General features: G+C 38.3%; 1 protein-coding gene across 3 annotated transcripts in view; it reads right to left on the minus strand.

Annotated features, from left to right (window-relative positions):
• Window positions 1–3312: 3312 nt before the first annotated feature.
• LOC126259308 (serine/threonine-protein kinase N) overlaps window positions 3313–26952 on the minus strand; it is a 350492-nt gene continuing 326852 nt past the window's right edge. For all 3 annotated transcript variants that reach the window (XM_049955981.1, XM_049955982.1, XM_049955980.1), the window contains 2 exons: window positions 5689–5829; window positions 3313–4690 (listed from right to left, as the gene is read on the minus strand). In XM_049955981.1, the coding sequence (XP_049811938.1) occupies window positions 4547–4690; window positions 5689–5829 (285 nt within the window). In that variant the 3' untranslated portion in view covers window positions 3313–4546. The remainder of the gene's footprint in view (window positions 4691–5688; window positions 5830–26952) is intronic.

Below are 26952 nucleotides of genomic sequence, written 5' to 3' on the forward strand. Positions count from 1 at the left end.
CCTGAGCTCACACTATCCTTGATGTTGCCTGTCTTGCACATGGACTTCTCAGTATGTATATTTTGCTTATTTTTTTCATAGTTCCATACAACTTCTTCCTGTTTTCTCGATTGATCTGTGTTCAATTTTTCACGGCCTATCCACTGTGCCAACTTATAACTAAATCTGAGGGGGGTGCGATGGGGAGGTTCCCTTGTAAGCAACAAAAACTGTCATGGTATTCATTCTGTGATCTTTTAAAGTATCCGATTGTGTGGTCGATAAATATTCTAATTGGAAACTTTTTATGTGGTGATGTGACATGAGATCACTAGGATTGTCTCACGCCATTACTCATTTAGAACCACCCCACATACAGCCCGAGGTATGCTGTGGCCATGAGTAAGTAACAGACTTTGTTCCTGTCATCCACCTCTACAAGGAGTAAAATTTTTGATGGACAATGTGTAACAATAAGGACTGATGGGCAGAAGTACGGCAGAACAGGGCTATCCCAGAACTTAAAGATGCCCTGCATCTTGTCCAGGCTGCCATGTTTTGAAGAGCACTGCAACATCTGGTCTATGCTTAACAGAAAATAGTGGAAGGCATGCTGACTCAATTTGCAAATGCGGATTAACAACATTGTCCACCTGTGATTGAGGTAGAACAGTGCTATCCCAGAACTTAAGATGCCCTGCATAGAGTGGAAGACATGCTGACTCAATCCACAAATGGGAATTAACATCGTCCACATGTCATTGAGGTGTAAAATGATACACTGTTCAGCATATCATACATGCGTCCTCAAAAAAATTATTTTCTGGTTACCTGGAGGAGTTTCGATTTTAACAAAGATATCAGTTGAATACACTCAGCAGCTGGATACATGCCCATGACTTTCTGTGTTTGTAAATACTATAAATTTAATTAACTCATAACCACAATTTTTTTTGTGTGTGCCAAAAAGAAGTTTTCTTGTGTGACGTGATACTAGTCAGACGTAAAATAAATAAATACTTGGGAAACTGAAATTTCATTCCAGTTATTGCATACCTCTTGCATCCATAGTCTTACCCTCATAACATTAAAGTAGGTTCTCGCATTAATGAACTGCACCACGAGAATAAGAAAAAACTCAGAATGTGGAAATATAAATGGTATTGGGTGTATACTGTTCTTAACTACTTTGATGGACTCATCAAAAACTATAAAGGCTGCTGATGAAAAGCATAGTGATTGAGGGTTATACTCAGCCCTATCAGGCATAGTCTAGACTGATAACTGAACAGATGTACATTGACTCAAAGCATACAGCTTGTCTTAGTCTCAAAACCGCTAATAGAAATATAGTATACAGTCAAATTGAGCAGCTACAATACTGTGTAAAGTAGATAACTACACATCTTGAAAAGGCCTATTCAAAAATCTTGGAATTCTTAAAGTTACTTCTCAATACATGTACACCCCAATGGTATGTGCTGCTAATAAAAAAAATACAGTGACAAGTAATAACGTAATGGCCATTGCCTACTGTGAGATCGAATGCCATCTGGTGGCACTGCAGGCATGTTATGTGGTAAGGAAAATATATAAGCAGAGCAGAGTTAAACAAGGCATTGTTCTAGCAATTACAGAGATCACAAATGGGGGAAATCACCGAACACAAATGATTCTGACAAACAACAGACTCTTATGGCATGGCTCCTGCCAAGCGATGAGCACCTTGGGAATGACGAAGCTAGTTCACTGGTTTTGGGCTATTGGTACAAGCATGTATGAAAAGTGGTTGAAGGATGACATGACACAAGTAGCTGATAAGGTGCTGGACATTCACATCTCATCACAGAAAATGGAGGTCGGAGGCTTTTTCACTCTGTAAAACAGGATGTGTGGCTAACTATGACAGATTTGAGGATGCTCGTGCAAGCACAATTGTTTCAGGGTGCAACATTCGGCACATGATGTTGAATATGGAGCTCTACAGCAGGTGATCCCTACATGTGCTCATATTGACCTGAACACAAGGTCAACTATGACTAAAATGGACGAGAGTCATCGAGATGAATCACATTTCTTGTTACACCAGAATCACAGTTGTGTGCAAATATGATGTCATTAAGGCAGACAGCTACTCGAGATGTGCACCACTCAATGGACGACAGCCACTGGGGGAGCAGTATCATGCTACAGGTGACATTCACTTTGGCTTCTATGAGACCTGTGGCAGTGGTCAGAGGCAGCTGCGGACTACCTGAACATTATTGTGGACCACTTGCCTCTGTTCATGCTCAATAGTTTCCCCAGTAGCAATGGCATCTTCCAGCAGGATAACTGTCACTGTCACAAGGCTCAAATCCTACTACAGGGATCTGGAGCACGACAGTGAACTCACACTGACATTTTTACCATCTGGTTGCCCAATCTGAACCTGGTGGTAACTATCTGGGAGACCCTCAGGTGCCAGGGTGCTCCTCGCTATACAGGGAGGCACTTACAGACATGCACAGTGAAAAAGAATTCTTACATATTTTAGCATTCTTTTTCATTGCACCTTTCTGCAACTTACTGCCTCCTCTATGTGGTGGGCAGCAATCTATCTCTTTCATATTATTGTTCTTCCATCCTGGAATTTCCATCATTTGAGCTGTTTATCTTTTAGACAACCTTTCACAGTGGGACCTACAACGCAATGGAATTATTTGCATATATTGCATGTAATGCCCCCTCTTATAAAGAAAACAGTTTCTCTATTATTTTACAATGTAAATGAATTTCTGTATTTGATGTATGTAATTTTCTCAATTAGTGTATCATTCCTGGCATAGTTGGGTATTACTACATTTTTCTTCAATTTATATCACTGCTTCGTGCTAAAGAGAATCTGTAACTTGCATTACATTACAAATTTCAATAATAATGCTCGTAGAAGACAGAGCTGGAAAAATAAGAAGAGACAGCATGACATGTACTACTCGCACAATCCAGTGTATCATTTAGTAAACTACACATAGCATTTCACTTATATATCAGATGAGATAACACTGTAAATTAGAAATGTCTGTCTGACTTTTGAGTCAGAGTATACCTGATGATTTATTTCAAATTAAAACATAAATCTGCTGGCTCTCCTTTACTGCATCTTATAAATTCAGCTGAAAACAATAGTGTCACTGTAGCTTCAATTTAAAAATTTCTGAAAAATGCAGCCTATTTAACAGACTACAGTCAGTAAAAGGAAAACATTTGCTCCCTGTAACAGAATGGAATCCAATGACAAAATTTCAGAGTGAAAAAGATTTATACTACTGATAGGAAAAGTACAAAACAATGTTATGTATTGTCACATATTTATTTATACACATTTGCTGACATATACAAAGCAGGCCATTATTTTATGATTTATGAGTGCAAACTGATGTAATTCTCTTATGTCTTCAGCACCATTAAGTGACATCTCCGAAATCAAAATGCATATAAACTTCAGTACTGAAAATAGTGTTTGCTTCTATATAATTCATGAATTTGAGCAACAGCTGCCATCGTGTGGAGAAGGGTGCCCAAAAAGACTAAGTGGGCACATTCACAAGATATGTGGTGAAAGAAGGCCACCTATTACATGCTCAGACCATTTACACATTGTAAAAATTTAAAACTTTTTAAAAAGATAATATAACATTCTCTCTTTGTATTACAAAATGTTTAGTTACAAAAACTACATGTTTGGTCTCAGTTCAGGTTTAAATGACTTAACAGCACCACAGAAAATCAGACATTTTATTATTCAACAGATATAAATTTATATAAAAAATTTCATTTTTGAATAAAATGCAAATTGTATTTATAGTATATGTAAATAGTATTTACAATAAATTTACTTTTTAAGTAAACTCCATTCTTTACTTTTATACACAAATTATTTACATGTCAGTGACTATGAACACTCTTCATTCTGCAAAATATAATCTGAATAATTAGGCAGCATAGGTAACAAAATATCTCTCTCTAGTATACTGGCATAATCTGCCAACCATATAACTGTTGTCTGCACTCTCCACATTCACAGACATGCAAGTTGGCAGCCGGCAAATAATTTTCAAGGGATCTTGCATTCCAGATGTTTATAAAATAAATTATAATGAATATGGAAATATCACATTTGTTAAGAAAATCTGAACACACAACTAATCATATATTAAACAGAAACAATTCTTTTAACTTGCAGTAAACAACAAAATTATAATTACAAATAAAGAAATCTCAACAGTTTCTCCACAGGAGAATTACAATCGTATTACTTCTTCCATCCTGCACACATCTGCAGTAAGTTACAGAAGTGGGATGAGAAATATTCTAAGCTGCACTACAATTGCTACATATACTTGGCACAAAATTTCTGACCAAGTTTAGGCATTACTATGCAAAAACTAAGAAGTTCGTTATTAACTTCCAGGTCTAACACACATGGCAAGTGAGAGTCACCACATTACTAAACAGGTTATTGTCACACAGAAATAATAGGATTTCAAAGGAAGACTTGTGGTACACAACAACATCATCAATTACATCAGCACCAGTCTGCCATATATGCGAAGTCCTTGAAGAGCATCTGCTCTTCATCTGTTAGAGGTCGTGGATCTTTTGGCGGTGTGAGCTGAGGTTTCTCAGAAGTAAATTCTTCATCAAAGTTGCTTACATCCTCTACTGAAGTCTGTAAAACAAAAGAAAATTTAAAATTTGTGTTTCAAAGTTCCGTAACATTGCCATTTATTTCATATTCCTTGATAGAATAACACTATGAAGGATCTGAATGGTCCCTGTTATTCAAGTCACAATTACATATATAAAAGACACTTGCTCATTATTTCCACCACGAAAACCGACTGATCTGACATATAAACTGCTGTCACTTCCACCCCATTTGACACCTTTGAATTCCACTTTCTTCCCATATCTACACAAAATGATGGCTAGAAAACAATTTGAGTGCTATGAGGTTCCGTACGTAGGTATTTTGCAGACCTTCCAGAACTGTAGTTAGAGCTAGGAATCCATTCATTGTAAAAATGGTGAACAAATGCCACCAGCTTAAAGGTAACTGTGTTATAAATAATTGCAATCCTGACGTTGAAAACACAGCCTTTCATTGATAGGTGAGAAATTTTTTCTTCTCCTTATTATAAATTGCAGCTACAATGAATCTTTCAACAAGCCTCTGTGTAACTACACTACTGAAATAACTCGTTGCATATCTGTCTGAAGGAAGGAAGAAAGAAAGAAATAAGTGGGAAGTGGCTGTAGCATTATTACTAACACAGTAGACAAACTGCAAATTCTGGAATAATTTTAGGTGTAATGCAAGACCCTTAGAATTGCCTTTGCAGGCACATGGTAAAGTTACTGAATATTATTGGGCACTTGAATAAAAACCAAGCAATAACTCGATCAAATCAGCCACTGCTGACTGATATTCAGAATGTACTAGTTTAAAGCAGAACAAAGCTTCAACAAGAATATTAAGTGATGCTTTCTTTGGCTTCTCAATTAGCAAATATATTTTTCACAGTCAAAGATAAGAAAGTAGCAAATGTACAACTTTGCTAAGCATGTTGTGTAATGCCACGTAAATGCAACTACTGGTTTTGTTCAGTGCTCTCTTCCATTTCACAAAGAAAAGCATGAAATGTACATAGACTGTATCATACTTACAACTGTAGGTATGAATGGAGGTTTCACCCTACGAAGCAAGAGATCATCCCATTGAATGTTTCGGAAGAAAGCTTGTTTTTTGACATCTTCTGCATCTTTTTCACTTGAGCCCAATCGCCTTTCTGGATTTTTGCGGAGAAGCTGTAAGTAAAAAGACATTTCATACAACTATACTTAATGACAGGTAATGGTATAACAGAGTAAAGAGTACAACATGGGATCAAAACAAACCAGGAAGTGCTACTGAGGGAATTCTCAATAAAGCTGAAGATATGCACAAAGACAGCAAGGATATTCTCCAGGGATGGGAAGATTATTTTAAGAGATATAAGACAGATAACAAACCAAGACCTTTGGTACTTGACTCCTTGAACAGTGTGGATGATGATGAAAAGATCACCAATCCTAATGTAAGAAGTAAAGTGTAAAACAGCTGCAATGAAAAATGGAAAAGCATTCAATACAGATATGATACCAGAAGAAATAGCAAAATGTCTGAACCAAGAAGGAGTAAGAGAAATACTGAGATTATGTCACAAAATAGATAACAGTTTTGAATTGCCAGATGATTCTGAAAACAGTAATGATTACAATATCAACAAAACAAGGAATCAGGAAATGCACTGCACACAGAACAATTAGCCTTATTTCACATGCCACCTAAGATATGTTAAGAATAATTAATAAAAGACTGAAAAAGGCAATGGAGGAGAATTGGGCTGAAGAGAAATTTCACTTTAGAGTAACCACAGGCAAAAGATATGCAATAGGACTCTCGTAAATTATAGGAGAGAAGTTTACAGAAAAGAGAATACAGCAGTAAAAGGCATTTTAAAACATGGCTTCAGGTAAGCTTGTAACTATAATGTAGGAAAAGACAATAGAGAGGAGAGACCACCAACTGCTCAGAACTAGGAAAAGGAGTAAGAAAAGGCTGATGTCTTATCTCCTGCACTTTTCAATCTGTACTTAGTAAATATGACTGCCCACTGCCAACTAGATTACAAGGGGGTAAAAACTGGAGGAAGAATAATATGGTATTTGAGGTTTGCAGATGACACAGAACTACTTATAACAGAGTGAAAAGAATTACAGGCTATAGTGGATACCACTGAATTTAAAGGAAAGAGTCATAGCACAAAAATTTATACAAAGAAAACAAAAGCAATGGCAAAAGAAGAAAAATAAAGGGTAAAGACAATGCTGAACGAAGAAATATTAGAACACAAATAAAGCTTTAAATATCTGGGAAGTAGGACTTTTCCTCAAATCTTTGTCAAAAATTATCTAGTCTTTTCCTCAAATCTTTGTCAAAAATTATCTAGTCTTTTTGACTTGATAATTTTTGACAAAGATTTGAGGAAAAGACCAAGAAAATGGTTTTTATAGCAGCACTGCTTCCTGTATGGTGCTGAAATGTAGACAGCGAGGAAGAAATAAAGAGCAAAGCTGGAGGCTTTTGACATGCGGACATGGGAGAGGATCAAAAGAATAAGTTGGATGAATGAAAAATGAGGAGGAACTGAGAAGATAGGGAGAGCAAAGACAGTTAATGAATGTAATTAAAAGGAGGAAAAGAAAATGGTTTGTGCATCTATTAAGAAAGCATGAGGGGGCTTATAAAAACAGAGTTAGAAGAAACAATGGAGGAAGAGATTTCAGAAATTGGATAGTGTGTTGGAAGGCATCACATACTACAACATTAAAAGGAGGCAATGGATCACAGGAAATGGTGCATCAAAGGTTCTGCTAACGTAGGAGAAAACAAATTATGATAATTACTATTGATGTGTGATGCTTATATGGCTCCACACCTTCACATCTAGAAATGTTGCAAAGTATTGGTGGCTCCCTTTCAGCACTCCCAGACATAAAAGAAGTGGTCAGCATTTTAGTTCAGCCACTTGATACTTAATATATTAATACAGTAACTAACAAGATATAATTTAGTCTTATTCGTGTATTGTGTTTTGTGATTTAAATGCACTCCGTCTAAAAGTTTGAAAAAACTAACTTCACACTATCCAACACAGTTCCTGAGTTGTTTGTTAAGATTAAACATGTCAACCCCTTCCAATAAACAACAACTGCACCACTACAATGTGGCGGCTGATGATAATGACCTCAGAAAGAAAGAAAAAGGGTGAGAAAAATTCATCTTTTGTTTATTTTAAATAAACTGTGTATTAAATGGAAGTGTTCTAAACAATGATACAAAGTAAGACAATAGCTGCATTCATCATTTTTTTAAGACACTACATGCTGCTATGAAATGAAACATCAAACACTTCCAAAATGAAACATTGATACATTAAGGTTGCATCTGGAAAATGTCTCATGAAAGAAGTGAGATTGTCCAATTAAGTCTGCTTCTACCCTTATACCCGAGTACAACATACCATAGTGGGTATGTATATATATATATATATGAACTCACAATGAATTCACGGTGTTCTTATTTCAATTTCCAGGAGTGTGTGTATATATATATATACACTCCTGGAAATTGAAATAAGAACACCGTGAATTCATTGTCCCAGGAAGGGGAAACTTTATTGACACATTCCTGGGGTCAGATACATCACATGATCACACTGACAGAACCACAGGCACATAGACACAGGCAACAGAGCATGCACAATGTCGGCACTAGTACAGTGTATATCCACCTTTCGCAGCAATGCAGGCTGCTATTCTCCCATGGAGACGATCGTAGAGATGCTGGATGTAGTCCTGTGGAATGGCTTGCCATGCCATTTCCACCTGGCGCCTCAGTTGGACCAGCGTTCGTGCTGGACGTGCAGACCGCGTGAGATGACGCTTCATCCAGTCCCAAACATGCTCAATGGGGGACAGATCCGGAGATCTTGCTGGCCAGGGTAGTTGACTTACACCTTCTAGAGCACGTTGGGTGGCACGGGATACATGCGGACGTGCATTGTCCTGTTGGAACAGCAAGTTCCCTTGCCGGTCTAGGAATGGTAGAACGATGGGTTCGATGACGGTTTGGATGTACCGTGCACTATTCAGTGTCCCCTCGACGATCACCAGTGGTGTACGGCCAGTGTAGGAGATCGCTCCCCACACCATGATGCCGGGTGTTGGCCCTGTGTGCCTCGGTCGTATGCAGTCCTGATTGTGGCGCTCACCTGCACGGCGCCAAACACGCATACGACCATCATTGGCACCAAGGCAGAAGCGACTCTCATCGCTGAAGACGACACGTCTCCATTCGTCCCTCCATTCACGCCTGTCGCGACACCACTGGAGGCGGGCTGCACGATGTTGGGGCGTGAGCGGAAGACGGCCTAACGGTGTGTGGGACCGTAGCCCAGCTTCATGGAGACGGTTGCGAATGGTCCTCGCCGATACCCCAGGAGCAACAGTGTCCCTAATTTGCTGGGAAGTGGCGGTGCGGTCCCCTACGGCACTGCGTAGGATCCTACGGTCTTGGCGTGCATCCGTGCGTCGCTGCGGTCCGGTCCCAGGTCGACGGGCACGTGCACCTTCCGCCGACCACTGGCGACAACATCGATGTACTGTGGAAACCTCACGCCCCACGTGTTGAGCAATTCGGCGGTACGTCCACCCGGCCTCCCGCATGCCCACTATACGCCCTCGCTCAAAGTCCGTTAACTGCACATACGGTTCACGTCCACGCTGTCGCGGCATGCTACCAGTGTTAAAGACTGCGATGGAGCTCCGTATGCCATGGCAAACTGGCTGACACTGACGGCGGTGGTGCACAAATGCTGCGCAGCTAGCGCCATTCGACGGCCAACACCGCGGTTCCTGGTGTGTCCGCTGTGCCGTGCGTGTGATCATTGCTTGTACAGCCCTCTCGCAGTGTCCGGAGCAAGTATGGTGGGTCTGACACACCGGTGTCAATGTGTTCTTTTTTCCATTTCCAGGAGTGTATATATCGGTGTAGGTTTATTTGTCTAGTCCCCAATCAGATGCTAAAATCAATCTGAAAAGCGATTTTGGAATTCTAACTGGCCACCATTCTCAGATGCTAAAGCTGAGCGATGAGAGACCAGAGCTTTGTCTTGTCACTACGATATATGCTACAGAACCCCCACCGCGCATGCGCCAGAAGCAACCAGTGCTGCCTCTCAGCAAAGTTGCAGAGAGCACCATTGGAGATGACTGCAAGGAGGAACAATATATTGCAATATAGCTAACACACAAAATCTGTTGCCAACTGTACCACAAACCTTGTGGGGCAGTACCAAGGTAAAACAGGGCTCCACGTCTTACTGATCTGGAAGCCATTGTCTCAGTTAATGAGAATATCCAATAATTTAATCTCTGTCACTCATCTAAGGACACTGTCACAGTAAAGAGACACAACAGCAACTGTCTGTGTGTCCTCATTAGTCATCCAACACCCCTCAGCTGAACAGTGCTCCACCATGTCAGACTTTTCTGGATACTGAAGTCTTGTGTAGTGACGATGTTCCATACAAGTGCCTTGGGCTATAAAAATTGTCTAATCTATTGCCGCAGGAATACACAATGTTATACACACTTGGATTTCTGTTTCAAACTATTCTAATAGAGCCAAAAATTGCTGGAGTCTTGAATGGCAGATGGAACATAGTCTTGACAAGTCTTTTTAAGGATCTCGCAGTTTTTGAGGACACACTACCAGCACAAGGAAGAAAAGCAGTTGTTATACATCTATCTTCCTCTTGCAGCGATACACATACCACTTCCTAGGGAAGACACATCCTTACGTATTCTTAACGATAAATGATAATCGCAATGTAAGTTATGTATATATTAAGGAAATAGAAACACAGAATAATATTCCTCCAATTAGTCAACCACATTATTACTGCACATGGGCGTGAGGTCAGCTTATCATCAGCTTTTTTCATGACATCTCATGAAGACACACTGACCCATCTGATAGTCTATGTGCAACTGTCTTGAAATCATTTATGGTGTGATGTGTTTTCCTTAGTCACCACTGTACTTGTTTACTGTAATGTGTATTTCTGACAATGATACACTGCGAACTATGGATGAAGGGCAACAGGCACAGTCCGCATTTCTAGATTTCTGTAAAGCATTTGACACGTTGCCCCAGTGCAGGCTGTTAACGAAGGTACGAGCACATGGAATAAGTTCACAGATACAGTATGCTGTTCTTGATGGGGAATGTTCATCAGAGATAAGGGTTTCATTAGTAGTGCCCCAGGAACTATGATGGGACCGCTATTCTTCTCTATACACATACATGATTTGGCGGACAGGGTGGGCAGCAATCTGCAGTTGTTTGCTGATGATACTGTGGTGTACGGTAAAGTGTTGAAGTTGAGTGACTGCAGGAAGATACAAGGTGATGTAGACAAAATTTCTAGTTGGTGTGGTGAATAGCAGCTAGCTCCAAATGTGGAAAAATGTAAGTTAATGTGGATGGGTAGGAAGAACAAACCTGTACTGTTTGGTTATAGTGTTACTAGTGCCCTGCTTGACACTGCAAACCTATATGAAATGGAACGAGCACGAGAGGAATGTGGTACGGAAGGCAAATGGTCAAGTTTGATTTATTAGGAGAATTTTAGGAAAGCGTGGCTCACCTGTAAGGAGACCACATATAGAATGTTGGAGCAACCTATTCTTGAGTACTGCTCGAGTGTTTGGAATTCGTACCAGGTCGGATTGAAGGAAGACATCGAAGCAATTCAGGGGTGGGCTGGTAGATTTGTTAGCGGTAGGTTCAAACAACGTGAAGTGTTATGCAGATGCTTCAGGAACTCAAATGGGAATCTCTATAGCAAAGGTGGTGTTCTTTTCGAGAAATTCTTCTGAGAAAATTTAGAGAACCATCACTTGAAGCTGACTGCCGAACGATTCTACTGCCCCGCCAACATACTTTGCGAGTAAGGACCATGAAGATAAGATTTGTGAAACTGGGGCTCATATGGAGGCATGTAGACAGTCATTTTCACTCTCTCTGTTTGCGAGTGGAAAAGAGGAGGAAATTACTTGTAGTATCACAGTCTACACTCCACCACACACGGTACAGTGGCACGCAAAGATCTATGCAGATGCAATGTGGATGCAGAGGTAGATGGCCACAAGAGGACAAGTGCAATTATATAATGATCCACTAATATAAATGTACAGATAGTGTGTGTTGGTTTTATTTTTATTGTGTGTGTGGTGAGCCAGCACCTCCATCATGCGACGGTGGTTACAGCAATTTAGTGAGAGGAAATACATGCTCAAACGAGGAAATAAGTATTCCGTGGATTGTCAATCCTGCCCTTGAGATGTGCGGGCTTCCGAAGAACTCAGAGAGGGGGCAAAAAAAAAAGTTACTGAAGAAAGATGATCTTTTGAGTTGGATACTGATCTTGCAAGTGGAAGCATGATCATGTCAAACTAGTATGAACTGTCACGATATTTAAAGCAGAAGAAAATAGGTTATTCCTGCAATGTGGCACTCGAATTGAAAGGAGTTATTACAACTTTGGTGATGAAGTTCGGAAGATCGGTGCATGGTGTACAAGGATCACTGTGAGAAGTCTCCTGTCAAACTATTATATTAGATTGGTGCATAAATTTGTAGTGTTTTTGTTTTACATGTTTGTGTTCCATTTGCCATGAGTTTATTTATCATTTTTTATCTGCAATTCACTGTTGTTATTAGGGTTTACACATCCTCATTTTGTCATTTGGAGACAGTGAGTGGAGCTGCTGATTATAGAAAATGGAGTTCCAAGTGGAGAAATCAGAACATTTCCAACATATTCTTCTGTTCCGAGTTCAATAGAGGGGTGATGCAGCAGAAGTAACCAGAAACGTTTGTCCCACATATGGGGTTAATGCCACTTGACAGAGCACAGCAAGAAAATGGATCTTTTGTTTTAAAGAGGAATAGTTTGGTATCAGTAACTTTCACACATTGAGAAAGACCTTTGGTGTTTGATCAAGATATTTTAAACACATCAAGCCAGAATGTTCCATGTCAGTGTACTTGAGAACTGTCAAACGTGATGATGAACTATGATCATTCCACTCCATCATGCGACATTTTCATACAGTGGGGAAGGTTCAAAAATAAGGTATATGTGTGCCACATGCCCTAAGCCAAAATCACAAAAATCAGTGGGTGATCTATAGGTGCATCTCCACCTGCTCATTATCAATTGGCTTGTGAACAACACTGACCATTCCTATCCTGTATTGCAATTGGTGATGAGGATTGGTGTCTTTATGCTTACGGAAGGAAAAGAAAGGAATGGTTAAGTCCAAACAAAGCAGAAACTCCCTGTACAAAGACCTGTGTGCATCCACAAAAGATTATGTTATGCATCTGGTGGAACAGTGACAGTGTGGTGTACTATGAATTGATTCCCTGAGGTGCAAGTAATCAAGCAATTGAAATGTCTTGCAAACACAATCCAAGAACAATGACCAGGAAGACTGGAGGGGGGCGGCAAGGGGGGGGGGGGGGGGGGGGGGAACGGGACTCTATACAGGAGTTGGGTTGTGCAGTCATTCCGCTCCCACCTTATTCATCTGATCTTGTGCCCCCAGGTTTAATCCAACAAGCTCCGAGGAACTTCCTTTCTAGAAGAAAATGCACTCAACAATTTCTTCGCCTCAAAACCACGTTATTTCTACAGCTGCAGAATCGAAAAGTTACCCCTCCATTGGAAGACTGTTGTGCTTATGAATCTTATGGAAAAACACCACGAACTTATGCTACAACCCCATATAACTGCTTCACACTTCTAGCAGCAGTAACACTGCGATTTTGGCGCCCCAGTACAGAATGTGAATTACAGATTAAGTGAAAGATTTCAGAACCAAATTCTACAAAAAAAAGTAAATATGATAATAAATATTTGGAAATAATAACAGGGTGTATACATGGACAAGGAAAAAAAAATTCCTGGATTTTTCCCGGATCTCCCGGTTCAAAATACATTTTCTCCCGGGTGAAAATACACTTTTTTCGTGTTAAGTGACAGTATACTTTCCCTCGGAACTGTAAAACTTATCCTTCGAATGGATATGGTTTTATACAGCAGCATAGAATTTCCCGGCACTTTAGAAAACAAAAATCAGGGGGAAAAAATCACGTTTTGGAAAGATCTTAGATGTGCAGCAAAATGTACGCTGCATGTTTTCGTATTACGAAAGTATAAATTCGAATTCCACTAACAGTAAAAGTTAATGGTTTAAATTAATATACATAGTGTTGCTACAAGAAAAGCAAAGCTTTCACATATAATATTTGTCTCTAAAATTAATAAGCTACAATAGAAGCTAAGCTTTCACATATAATGTTGATATGTTCAGCGCATGTTATTCTTTAAGATACATCACACAAATACGCCAGTAAAATTTTTAATATTGACATAATCTCTGATCTGGGCTCGAAATTCCTCTAAATGGCTCATCATCAAAGAGTTTAATTTTAAAAGAGAGCAAACGCTTTGTGATTTAAGAAATTCATCATACATTCTCGCACATAATTCATCTTGCGTAAAAGACAAATTTACATTGATAAGAACACTTTTCGAACAACAGTTCGAAATATTTTCCCGCGACCTGTTAGAAATAGATTCATCTCAGCAGTTGCCAGAGAGCGCTAGATAAGAGGAGTCACAACGCTTGCGCAGCTACGATGACGTAGGAAGCCCGTATGTTCATACGCATAAAACATTACAAGATCTTACATTATGTCATAAAAGAAACAAGACATTAGAGGATACTCCAAGAGCATCAGAATTTCGTTCCAAATAATTGAGTGCCTCCGCACAAAAGCTTAAGAAAAGCCAAATTTCATTAGCAAACCGACAAAAATACCTCTATTGTTCTGCAACGCGATTAATGCTTGACTGTCAGGAAGGTGGAAATAAAATCAAATCTAAAACTAGTAACAATTTTATCCTTCCGTAATTATGTGAATGTATTTTAATTCACTTGATAGCTCTGAGCCACAGAAATCCACTTTGTTTTCATTTGACGTGAGAGCAGTAAACAAATACGAAACAGAAAAATGACTAAATGTAAACATGGGTCACGTGGAGACTACCTCTCTCCCCACCCCACCACTATAACTCACACAGCTCTGCGCATAAAAAAAAATTTCAAAAATAAGTTCACTTTGTAGGGCACCTCTTTCTGAAGAGTCTGATACATAAAACATATCTCTTCGAGGAAATATAAGACACTTTATTTGGTCTCAAGAGTGCAGTGCAGTGCCACGCTTCTTCAAACATTCTTATACCGCACGTCACTGTATTTCGCTCGGTGGAACTCAAATGTGTATTTTTGGTAATGGATGCCATCAAACTATTTCAGGACAGTGGAAATTAAAATGTCCTGTAGTGTCTTTCCTGCTCCCAGTCAGCCGGTTTGACATCCTGCCCGCTTTTATTTTTTAAAAAACACCTCGCAATTAGTACTTGGTAGGATTATTTGTAACAAGGAGAACAAGAATCCTTCAGAAAATCTGGACTCTTTATCATCTATTAGCTAATAACTTGCTCTTCTGTGTGACATAAAATTAAATATAGGCTACCTAAATCAGTAAAGACAAGATACAGGCAAAACAGTACACTTTTCTTCAATCCTTAGGCCCTAGCGATTTTTCTCTCTGATCTTGCTACAGCTTTACATGGTGTGCTTTCCATTCTGCGGAAGAACTATTACCTTATCAAAGTTCGTCACATGTTTTGCTACATGGAAAATAGAAATGTCTTGTCTAATACTGAAAAGCTGTTAATACAAATAGTACCCAAGACTGGTGAGGTTTCTCGATCTGATTATGTCTATTTTGTCACTGTGTGCTGGACGAAACAAAATATGCCTTTCTAATATTGCAACAATTTAACACACACCAAATAAGAGAGACTGTTTTGGCAATAATGATCATTTTTATAATACGACATAAAATAATTCACAAAGTACCAATACGAAATACCTATTTGGCCTACTACAAGCAAAAGGCTTTACGTAAGGAAATAGTTTCATATTTCATTCATACGCTCCAGTTTCTCATGCACAAGACCGAAAAGCAGTAGGACGAAATTTTTGTATAAATTTGGAATTGTCACATTCTTCCATAATTTGTGTGATCTCCCCGTTTCTTCTCCTTCCTCGTTCTAACAAAGTCCTGTCATCACTAATTCTGTAACTATTTCTACCACTGTCAAAACTCATTCTCCGGTTAACTTTATTAACCCTGCCACAATCACCGGTTTAGTTATGAAACGACTATTCTCCGGTTAGGCGTTGTTACGTGTTCGTACAATGCATTTTCCGCGCTACTCTCAGATTGGAACTTACGCGGCTGCTAGCCGGGACTACACTACTAGTGTAGCGATCTGGCCAATTATTTTCTGCCAAAATTTCACTTTCTTGGCTACACCAGAGAAGATAATACATAATCTTTCTTACCTGTTATTCCTGTTAGTCGTTTATTTCCACTCTGGTAGTCTGAATCTAGGGATTTCACTAGTAATAATAACAACGTTGAACATTCGCAAACCGAATCAACCACATAAACAAGCAGCAGTTGGCATTCACTGGTTCGGCTTTATTCCGCTCAGCTCGCATAGACCCGTCCCCTGTTGTCTGCAGGAAAGTTTATTTCTAGATGTGACGAGGATTCCCCTGGCAGACACAGCCCATACACTATGCACACATCCAAAAATCAACTTGTAATTCATTCAGAAATCAACTTAGAATGTGTCTAAAAACCAGCAGGGGTGCGTTTCAAAATCATATGAAAAATCTATAGACCAACGTGCGCTGGATGATAGGTGCTTCGTGAAACAAGGTTTTTTCCCTCAAGAATATGAATTTGCCCTCTGCTCCCGAAATTACCGCCTGGTTCAGATACCCCGGTTTCCTCCACCCCCCACTAGATCCAGGCCTGCTACGCACGCGTGAATCTGGCAGCTTGGGCGCGACAGTAAAATTTTTCCTGGAATCATGTGGCTGGTTGCTGCTCCTGCTGCTTACACAGCCAACAGCCACATTTCTGTAGCCAGAAGCAGGAGAAGGTGCTCATAGGCGACTAAACTGCACTTGTGCACGAGTCCGCTCGTAACTGATTAAATGAGTCTAATGTAAACAGTTGTGACGTCATGCTCATCAGAGGCAATTTGTTGTTATGAAGCACTGCATAGTCTTCCGAAAGCCTTTGACACATTTTGGTGTTGGCAGACACTTGTACGAGCACTGTGTTATATTATATGGCGCATTTCCTTTGCAATTTAAGTTTTATTTTCGTTTCTTTCTCTAGTTTATGTTTTAATGCTGCAGTATTATTCTGCAGTAGCGGGATACAGTATTATTCTTTGTTAGAGTATTGGTTCTTACCAGTCAAAATTACAAAAATTTAACTGAAAACTAAAACAACGAAAAATTCGCAGAATTCTAAAAAATTCCCAGGTTTTTCCCGGTTTTCTCCTGGATGAAAAAATTCCCGGGTTTTTCCCGATCTTCCGGTTGTCCCGGGGCGTATACACCCTGAATAAATATATTCTGGATGGAGAATAAGAAATAATTCAAATGATAACTGTTAATACCTTGAAGTTAATCTAAAATTTAAACTTCATAAGAAATTGTAATATAGACCATAAAGAATGATTAAAAGGAAAATAACAAGAAAGAATACTGGAAGAGACCATCACAAATAATTATTATGAAAATGTTAAATTGCACATAGTAACCAAATAAATAACAGATTACAAAAGACTTGCACTTGTAAAACTAAGTACTAAAGTCAATTATCACGAAGAATTCTACACTGATGACCAACAACATAGACCGCAGAATTACATTCTGCCAAGATAATTTGTCAAAGATGTCAGCATGGAAGAAAGACAGACAATTACTTTGGTGGACATTGACTAATTGGGGTGGGTGATTAGCGCCAATTCACAGATTTCAAGATCAAGACAAAGCAGCACCACAAGACAATGCAAGCCTGTATTACAGAAAATTCAAGTAGGCCATATAAACATGAGACTTTTAGCTTTCATGATCTGTGAAGTGATATTTACTTAATATTATTTACATTGTATTCCAGTACTAATCCATAAAAAATAAAGAACATCTGAAGGATCTTTTGAAAAACTTTAGTGAACAATTTAAAGCAGATCAAAAGGGTAGATTTGAATGATTAAAGGTAGAAACTGGTGGTGAAATGGGACATCTAAATTCAAAATTTGACACAACCTATCCTAAGATAGACAGTCATATTACTTTGTGACACAAAGAAACTGCTAGGATAATCAATATCTGAGTTAAAGTAAACAATGATGGATTTAAAATGCAAATTACGTTCCGAGTTCTTTAGCAGAGTATCTTGTTAGGAATGAGGTATCTGAAGAATTTAATGAAGTAAATACTGACCTAAAACAAATAATAGAATCTACTGAATGGAAATTTACAAAAGTAAAAAACAGATTTTAGACACTAGCATAAAATTAAATCTTTTACAACAATGTATTGGTCCAGAAAAAATAGCTATCTCAGGCTTGATTTTCACTACACTGGAGGAATGTATGAATGATTTGAATGGACAAAAAGTTTAGGATATGATATAAGGTGCTACCCCAAAGTTTGCAGAAAGTATGTGTATCTTTCGAAGTTGAGATTTTCACTAGAAATGGGGGTGGAGGTGGCTCTACAGATAGCTGAATGAAAAAAGGCTTTCTTATGAGAATACAGGTGTGCCGAAGTGAAAGGTATAATTTCATCAGAACTGGTTTCTTTACAAGAGATATTGAGCTAATTTTGTTGTACACTATCATAAGAGTGAGATGTAGAAAGTTTAACTGGCGGAACTCATTTTCACGTTCATAAGTGAAAGAAATATTTTTGTGAAAACCATTAAACATATTGAAAACTCAATCAATATTGTCCTTAGGCCCCTTGTAAATAATCAAGATGTCGTCGACGTATCTAGCGTACGAAAGAATGCCTACAGTTGATGCTGAGAAATTATTGAAAAATTTCAATTTAAGGAATTAATGAACACATCTGCAAGGATTCCTGCTAAGGGGTTCCCCATTGCAAGGCCAGCTAGTTGTTGATATAGTTTTCCATTAAACTCAAAATAATTGTATTTCACTACATTACAAAGTAAATTCACAAGATCGGTGATTTGCTCATCAGATAAGTCTTTTTTGAACAAATGTAATTTTTTCTCTACTATGTCTAAGGTTGCATGTATTGGCACATTTGTGTAAAGATTTTTAATGTCAAAAGAAAGTAATTTCGTATCCCTATCACAGTGAATGTCTTTAATTTTACTAACTAAATCTTCATAATCGGAAACAGAATAATTATTATGGAAAACAAACGATTTTTTCAAAATGTCTTGCAGAAATTTGGCTAATTCGTGATAGGCACTATTCATACCGTTGGAAAATGGGCAGATCAGATGGTCTTTTTAACAGACTTTAAACTGAGCTCGTAAATTATGCGGTTGAGGATTCATGTTGATTAGCTACTTTTTTTGAAAAGGTTTAAAAAGAGATTTGGCATTGTTAATTGCGGTTCTCACTTCTTTGTGCAAAGTTGGCGTGGGGTCCTCATGTAGCCTGAAAATATTGTTTTCCTCAAAGAACTGTAAAGTTTTTGTAACATATTCTTGTTTACTAGCAATGACAATGGTATTACCCTTACCAGCCTTCATAACCAAAGCATCTTTTTCTACAAGCTTGGTATTTACGGTTTTAATTAGTTTTTTGTCAGAGTTAACAAAATTATGAGATTTGGTTAAGTTTTTGCTGACGATATTACAAATGTCGTGCTACTCTAGTCTGACGGAAACTGTCAATTTTTTACACTGTCTAGGCCTGATTTTAAATCAACAAGAAAATTTTCTGGTACATTTCGGTTTGATATCTGAGGCATGACACTATAATTTAAGCCTTTCTCCAGTAGCGACATCTCAGCTTTTGTAAAATTAATGTCAGTTTTATTTAAAATCCTGTCATAGAATTTATGTTCACTTTTTCTAAAACGAGGTGGATTACATGATTTTACAGGCAGAAGGCATTGCAGTTTGCTTAATTTCTTTTCATGTCTAACGAGAATGTTTTGTCTACAGTTGGCTAAGCTTTCGTTAATGTGGAACCAAAAATCAACAATTTGAATATTATAATGAACCTTAAAAATGTTTGTTAATTCTAAGTACAAATAATAAGTTTTTTTCATTTAATGCATCCTTCTTAGTATACATGACACTTATTTTTCAGACATGACTTTTTGTACTGAACGTTTGAAAATATTTGGTTCTTACTGCTTAAAGTACAGATAACACTTCACATAATTAGGTTTAAGTCCCCTCATTTCACACTGTTTATTGAAATTAACTGCCATACCTGTATTCAGAATTTTCATTTTCAAGTCATTGTACTTCGTAACAGCTTTACATACATGGGCAGGTAGGAATCTTGAAATTTTAAACATTTTGATTGGCTGTGATCTAGCAATCGTATGCTATTTAATGACAGGATGTATACACAGCCACATCAGTTATCACTTGGCCATAGTTTCGACTGCACTAGGGCAATCTTCATCAGAATAAAAATTGCATGGAATACCTAAAAAATATAATGACATGGCCTGACATAAAATTCACTTAATAGAATTACTTGCATAATTTACATACAAACAGAATGTACTTACATGTAATCACACCATGGTTAAAAAGGTCTGAGCAAAAGTGCTCTCATCAAACAGAAATATCACAGGAATAAAAACTAAAATGTACAAGTATAACATGACTGTCAAATAGATAGATCTTAAAAGAGCTAGAGATTTTTAAACACCTATCTCTGAAGGACGGTCTCATTCTTAACGAACAGTTGAAATTACGCAACTAAAACTTTTTTCAAGTATAGAGCCGCTAGTTAAAATTGTCTGAATGACAATATCTCCTCAATTTAGTCTCCTAAATATGGTTTTCCCTTTCAATTTTAAGTTTTCTCTGTGTACTACCTGAACTGTATTTTCTTTTGTAAAAAAGACTGTGATGTTATGTTGTAACTTTCATACACTGGTTCCTGTTTGTTACCAGTAATGTTTTAAAATTGTCCTTGCAATGCCTCATTTACTCTTAACTTGTCTGTAATTCGATTACTTCCTAATAGATGGCGCGAATCTCTTTTCGTGGCTGCCTCGGCCTGTTAGCCGTTTAGTCTGACGGTAGTGGCTGTGTTATGCCGCACTTGGTCCTAAGCAACCTTGTGGCTGTCATTATTCCACTGAGTATTTTATCAATTTGACAATCATGTTATACTTTTACATTTTAGTTTTTATTCCTGTAACATTTCTGTTTGACGAGAGCACTTTCTTCTTAGAGTTTTTAGCCATGGTGTGATTACATGTAAGTACATTCTATTTATACATAAATTATGGAAGTAATCCTATTATGTGTATTTTACTTCAAGCCATGTCATTATATTTTTTAAGTATTCCATGTAATTTTTCTATTCTCATGAACATTGCCCTAGTGCAATCAAAACCGTGGTCAAGTGACAAAAATTTTGTGCAACCGATGTGGCTGTATATACATCCTGTAATTAAATAGCATACCGTCGCTGGATCACTGCCAATCAAAATGGTTAGAATTTTAAAATGAATCCTTTCTGTAAATAAGTTTGCAGTTATGGAAGATAAAGGACCTCCCATAGCCACACTGATCATTTGTTCAAAAACCTTGGCAGCACAAAGAGGGGAACAAAAGTGTTGTATCAGAATGTAAAACTAGAAGAGGAAAACATTTACTCTCTCTTTATGTAATAAAGCTGATTTCAGCAACTGATCTTTGACCTAACCACATCATCTATGCCGTTCACTTTAATTTTGCCTCACTTACCCCCCATTACCTCACTGTTCCTGAATGAGGCCATCCTACCCGTTCTTGCCAACACTATCTCCTTTTTCCCTCACCCTAATGAAGGAAATTTTGTCGACCCTCTGTAGCGGAATTGTGGGCGTAGATGCTGCATTTACTCTGACTGCCAGAACATGTTTGCCAAGTTTCTTCTTATTAAGTGCCAATGCTGGCTCTCAAGCCTCTCTGAGATTATAGCTGCAGCCCTGACTGATGAGATTGTCCCTGATGCATATTTTCATGGTTTCTTTAACAAATCGATCCAGTATTTGGAAGCGTCTGCTATTGTATGTTCATATTCCACTGCATGAGTCTCGGGCAAATACTGGTCTGCAACCGCTGACTTGTTGGTATACATATGTCAAACGTGCAACTGGTGTTCTCAGTATTGCTCTTCAATGATGCACACTGTTTGCCCAATATATATCTTGCCATGTTGGTATAGTATCCGATATACGCCAGCCTTCTGTAAACCGAGGTCATCTTTCATGCTCCTCAATAATATTCATGTTTTACTGGGCAAACAAAAGACAGTTCTCACTTAGTGATTTTTCAGTATGTACCACATTTCCCAATGCACAGTTTTATGGTAATGTACTGGCTGCTTTTTTCTCAGTGACTTTGCCCATCTCCACAGGTTGTAGTGAAATGGACAGGTGCAGAATGAACATTATTTACCATTTCAAGCAATTTTTTTTTCTTGACACAGTAGTATCCAGAGAAGACATTCTGCATCAGAGATTATGTGCATCCTGCGTGCTACAGTTTTTATAGAGGTGTGCAGGTGAGAGGGTGGGTGATGGGGTGATGCAAAGTAGCAAGGAACAGTGTGCCATGTGATGCTCCAGCCAAACGCATCATTTCACTGTTTCAGCCTGCTTCACGCAGTGGCTGAATGTAGTTTGAACATGTAGTGGTGGTCTTTTCTCCGGAGTATGTGGCCATATTGATTGCAAAGTGTTTGTTATGGCTGATGGATGAAAAAAGCCAAGTGTTACACAAACAAGCAAGAGATTTAATGTTCTGCAAGTATAACTTCTTCAAAAGAGAGTCTGAAGCACACGACTCATCACTGAATTGTGCTTGCTCCGATGTTTCCAACAGCCAGGAGAGAACAGCTGAGGTATGTGGTGTGGGACTGAGAAGTGCGCATTGTGTCTCCAACAAAACAAACGTGTTTACCATATTGAGTGGGTCAGCATCTTTTAAATAGCCACAGAAATGACACAATTGTAAGAAGTATTCAATCTGGATTAATTTTCTATGTACTACAATATTTAAAATGTTTTCAAGAGATGAATACACACAGCAGGCAATTTAGCTTTGGTAACAAAAGAGAACTTTAATTTTAATTACAATCTATAGACAATGTTAACATTATTAAAGGACATTGGCTTTTGATACCATAAGATGTATGATGGGAGAAAATTTCTTATAGAGAGAAGTAATATTGTGGCTATAAGGACTGTATTTTTAAAAGTAATACAGGAGATTCGAGACAGAAGGGCATTTTACATTTATTATTTCCATGAAATGAATGTGAGCAAAACCATGCAATGTCAATGTGCTGGAAAATGATCGATGGGCTTGGTGATCTTAAATTTCCAGTAAGGACCCGTAGTCACATTATTATTGTACATGCAGGATCAGTGGACACAGAGTTTATTCCTGAGAGTAAACTAATAGTTAACCACAGTGAGATGACATACAGTTTATTCAAACAATGGTTTACAAAACAATTATTGCCATATCTTCATCCAAATTCAGATAATTGTAATGACAATGCCAGCGACCATGCAGTACAACTGAACAAAGTCCCTACCACCCTAAATGGAAATCTGATACAGTCACTTTGTTATCGAACAATAGCATGGCTCACAATCCATCATGAATCAGAGTTAACTGATTCTGCTTGTCAATGCCAATGTGCCAGCCTATTGTACCTATGAGACGGGTGAGATTACTAAACAGCAAGGGCATCAAGCAATTAGATTTCCACCATACCACTGCCATTACAATCCCATGAAGATAACATGGGCACAATTAAAAGCTTACATCATAGAGATGAATATGAATAATACTTTTAAAATTGAAGAGTCCTGCACACGCAGCAATCGAGAGCACCACAATTTACGCATGGGAAAAGTGTGTAAGGTATGCAGAAAAATTGCAAGCTGAAGACTATCAACAAGAGACTGTATTATGGAGCCTTTCATAATAAACCTTCACAAGTCAGATTTATCACAGTCGGACAGTGAAGATGATGGCTTCAACTTATTGACCTGCACTTGGTAAAAAGTCCTAAATTCATCATTACTTTGTCTGTGTGGCTCTTGATTCCAAGATTGTATTAAATATTATTAACAGCTACGAGTCCCTCTCTGAAACAGTGATTATGCAATTTTATATTTTATTTGTATAGAGGCAAGTAGTGATCGCCAGATACTATCATACAGCATACATGAAAATAATTTCTCACATCTCACAAAACTAGTCTTTTTTGGGTTCCATACCTCAATTGGTAAAAACAGAACCATTATCGGATCACTTTTTTGTATGCTTGTCTTGTCTTTCTGATTGTAAAAACCCTCTTCTAATGAACAGGTAGACGTATAGAGTTGAAATTTATCTCACATACTGAGGCCTATGAAAATTTCACAGTTATAGCAAAGGGGAAAAAAACAGATAATTATATCACATGAAAAATATATTTTCCTTGTGATTTCTTATCAGACTTCAAACTTGAAATTAAAAAATTCTTGGATGTCCTGGAATCTATGGGACTGATATCTTGGTATCTATGTTGATAACAGGGAAAAATCGTCGGGATTCCCAGAATGTATGAACATAATTAAGTCTGTGTGGAACCATCAGCACTTGAGACCTTCTTACATCCGACAATATTATTATTCACTTTTGAATACATCGTGGGAGCAGACTGTGATCAATGTTATTAGTAATACTTCCTATTAAACTCAGTCTTGATCACAAATTTATTTATTCTGGTAACTTTCATACACTTGTTCCTGTTTGTTACCACTAATGTTTTAAAATTGTCCTTGTAATGTCTCATTTACTCTTAAGCTGCCTGTAATCCGATTACTTTCTGCTAAATAAATTTCTGATCAAGACTGATTTTAATAGTAACTATTAATATTATTATTATTATTATTATTATTATTATTATTATTATTGCTACTATTAATGATTTGACAGACTGAGCAATTACAAGACTGTTTACATAAGTAGTTCATAAGATTGACTTGAATATATTAAGCACAAGTATTGATGAACAGATAGCATTGTTTCAATGAACAATAATGTCACTGTTGAGAAACGCAAAGTATTTCGTTCATATTTTCACTCAGATATATTTCAGTCCCCTTGCTCAGTTCTACATATATTCTTTACACGAGAGCCTGGTTTGGCTGCTCCAGGTATACTTCGCTAGAGAGTGCAGTTTTTGTAGAGACAAGTTCCTATTAAAATTCATTCTCATTGCTGTCATATTTGCTAGAACACAATTTTTCACTTTTTCAATCAAGATCATTTCAATATCTGCCAGTTTTGTTGCTGCCTGATCATTTTGAAATGGTGGCAGACAATTGTGATGTCTACAATATCAATAGCTTATTTTCATTTATGTGGTTATGATATCAGAATTCCTTTCTATATAAGTTAATCTATGCAGGAAGTAAATGTTCATGGCAATATAAATGAAGAATTTACTGACAATTTGTCAAACACTTCCATATGGTTTCTACTACAAGGTGAAGAGGGTGCTTGTTAACTTAGGAAACCACTCATGCTATTTCATCTCAGTAAGATGAATCACGTACAAGAATGAAAAACACATTATTTTTGTCATCGCACAGATCAGTAGATCAGTAAATCAAAAATGGTTTGAAACAGTTTGGAATTCATGAAAATAGCAAGACAAACTGCTCACAATCTCTGGCTGAAATGTTAAATTAAAATGAAAGTAAAATATTCCTTACTAGGTGCACAGCATATCCATTAGAATAGTGAAACTTTGATGACTAACAATATTGCTAGGTGCAGGTGAGCACTAGTGCCCAGCCAGCTGACAAAGCAGTACTGGCAACTTAAAAAGGGCAAATTGGCAACATCTCAAGCACTTCCCCCCTCTGTCTGTGCAGAACACTTCACCCAGCTGCCTTTCCGTGTGCACCCCACTATAGTAAATCATTCCTCTGTGCATGTCAGTGCCTGGTTTGTGTGTGTGCAAGTACAGGCCACTATGTGTTTTCTTCTGTTACACACTGTGGCCCAGGATCCATCAGCTTGTCTCTTGACCGTGTCATCAAGGAATGGTAGTCGTCTTTCTTCTTCCTTAGTCTCCTCAGTCAATTTGACTTTGGGATGAATGGAGTCCAGACGTGCGAGGGAGTCATGTAGTTTGTCCCTTCCACAGTGCCAGATGATGAATGTGTCACCTACATAATGGAAAAAGCGCATGAGCTTCCATTTGGATAACTTCTGAGCTTTTCCCTAGAAGTGCTCCATCTATAAATTCACAATCTCAGGCAAGAGGAGGTTGCCCAGTGTGACTCCCGCTTTTTGTTCACAGTGTTGTCCATTACATAAAAAATGTGTAGAGTTCAGAACCTACCTGAAAAAGTTGTTCTTCCTGACAAATTTTTGGCCAATAAGTCAATGTTGTCAAAACTCACCAGAATATCTGGGTCCTTCAGCCTGAAATTGTTGAGACATTTAAAAAATCCACATAACTGTGGACATGATGGAGGCATTTCCCCACGTAAGAGGCTAGTATGTCTTTCAGGAACTTTGCTTGCAAATGTGTAGAAGACCTAATGATGTTGACAACTGAGTATGGCAGAACTCCGCCTCTGTGGACCTTGGGGACTCCATGAAGTCCTGGCAGTACAGGTCCTTGTTGTGACAATTTCTTGATGTCTCCCTCTGGTCAATCCGAGCCCTTGAGAAGTGCCCTAGTTTTGTTTCCCACTTTCTTGGTGGAGGTCAGCATTGATCTCCCTGTATGAGTCATAATCTAGCAGGCTCTGCATCTTCTCAATGTAGTCCTTGCGGGAAAGAACAACAGTGGCGTTGTCTTTTTCAGCAGGTAATATGACAATCTCAGGGCACACTCTCAGGTCACGAATGGCCGCCCTCTCTCTGCTGGTAATGTTTGACTTGGTAGGCCTAGTTATCATCAGAGCATAACAGAATACGCAATGTACCTGCTTCAGGCTTTAGTTGTGCTGCAACTTGCTCAACTGTTTTGATGACGTCCACAACCCATGTGAACTTAGGGATGGGAGCAAAGTTGAGTCCCCTATCCAGAACTGAAGTTGCATGGTCACTCAGCTGCATCTCAGCCAGAATGATGA

Source organism: Schistocerca nitens, chromosome 5, assembly GCF_023898315.1.
Source record: "Schistocerca nitens isolate TAMUIC-IGC-003100 chromosome 5, iqSchNite1.1, whole genome shotgun sequence".
NCBI classification, from domain to species: domain Eukaryota; kingdom Metazoa; phylum Arthropoda; class Insecta; order Orthoptera; family Acrididae; genus Schistocerca; species Schistocerca nitens.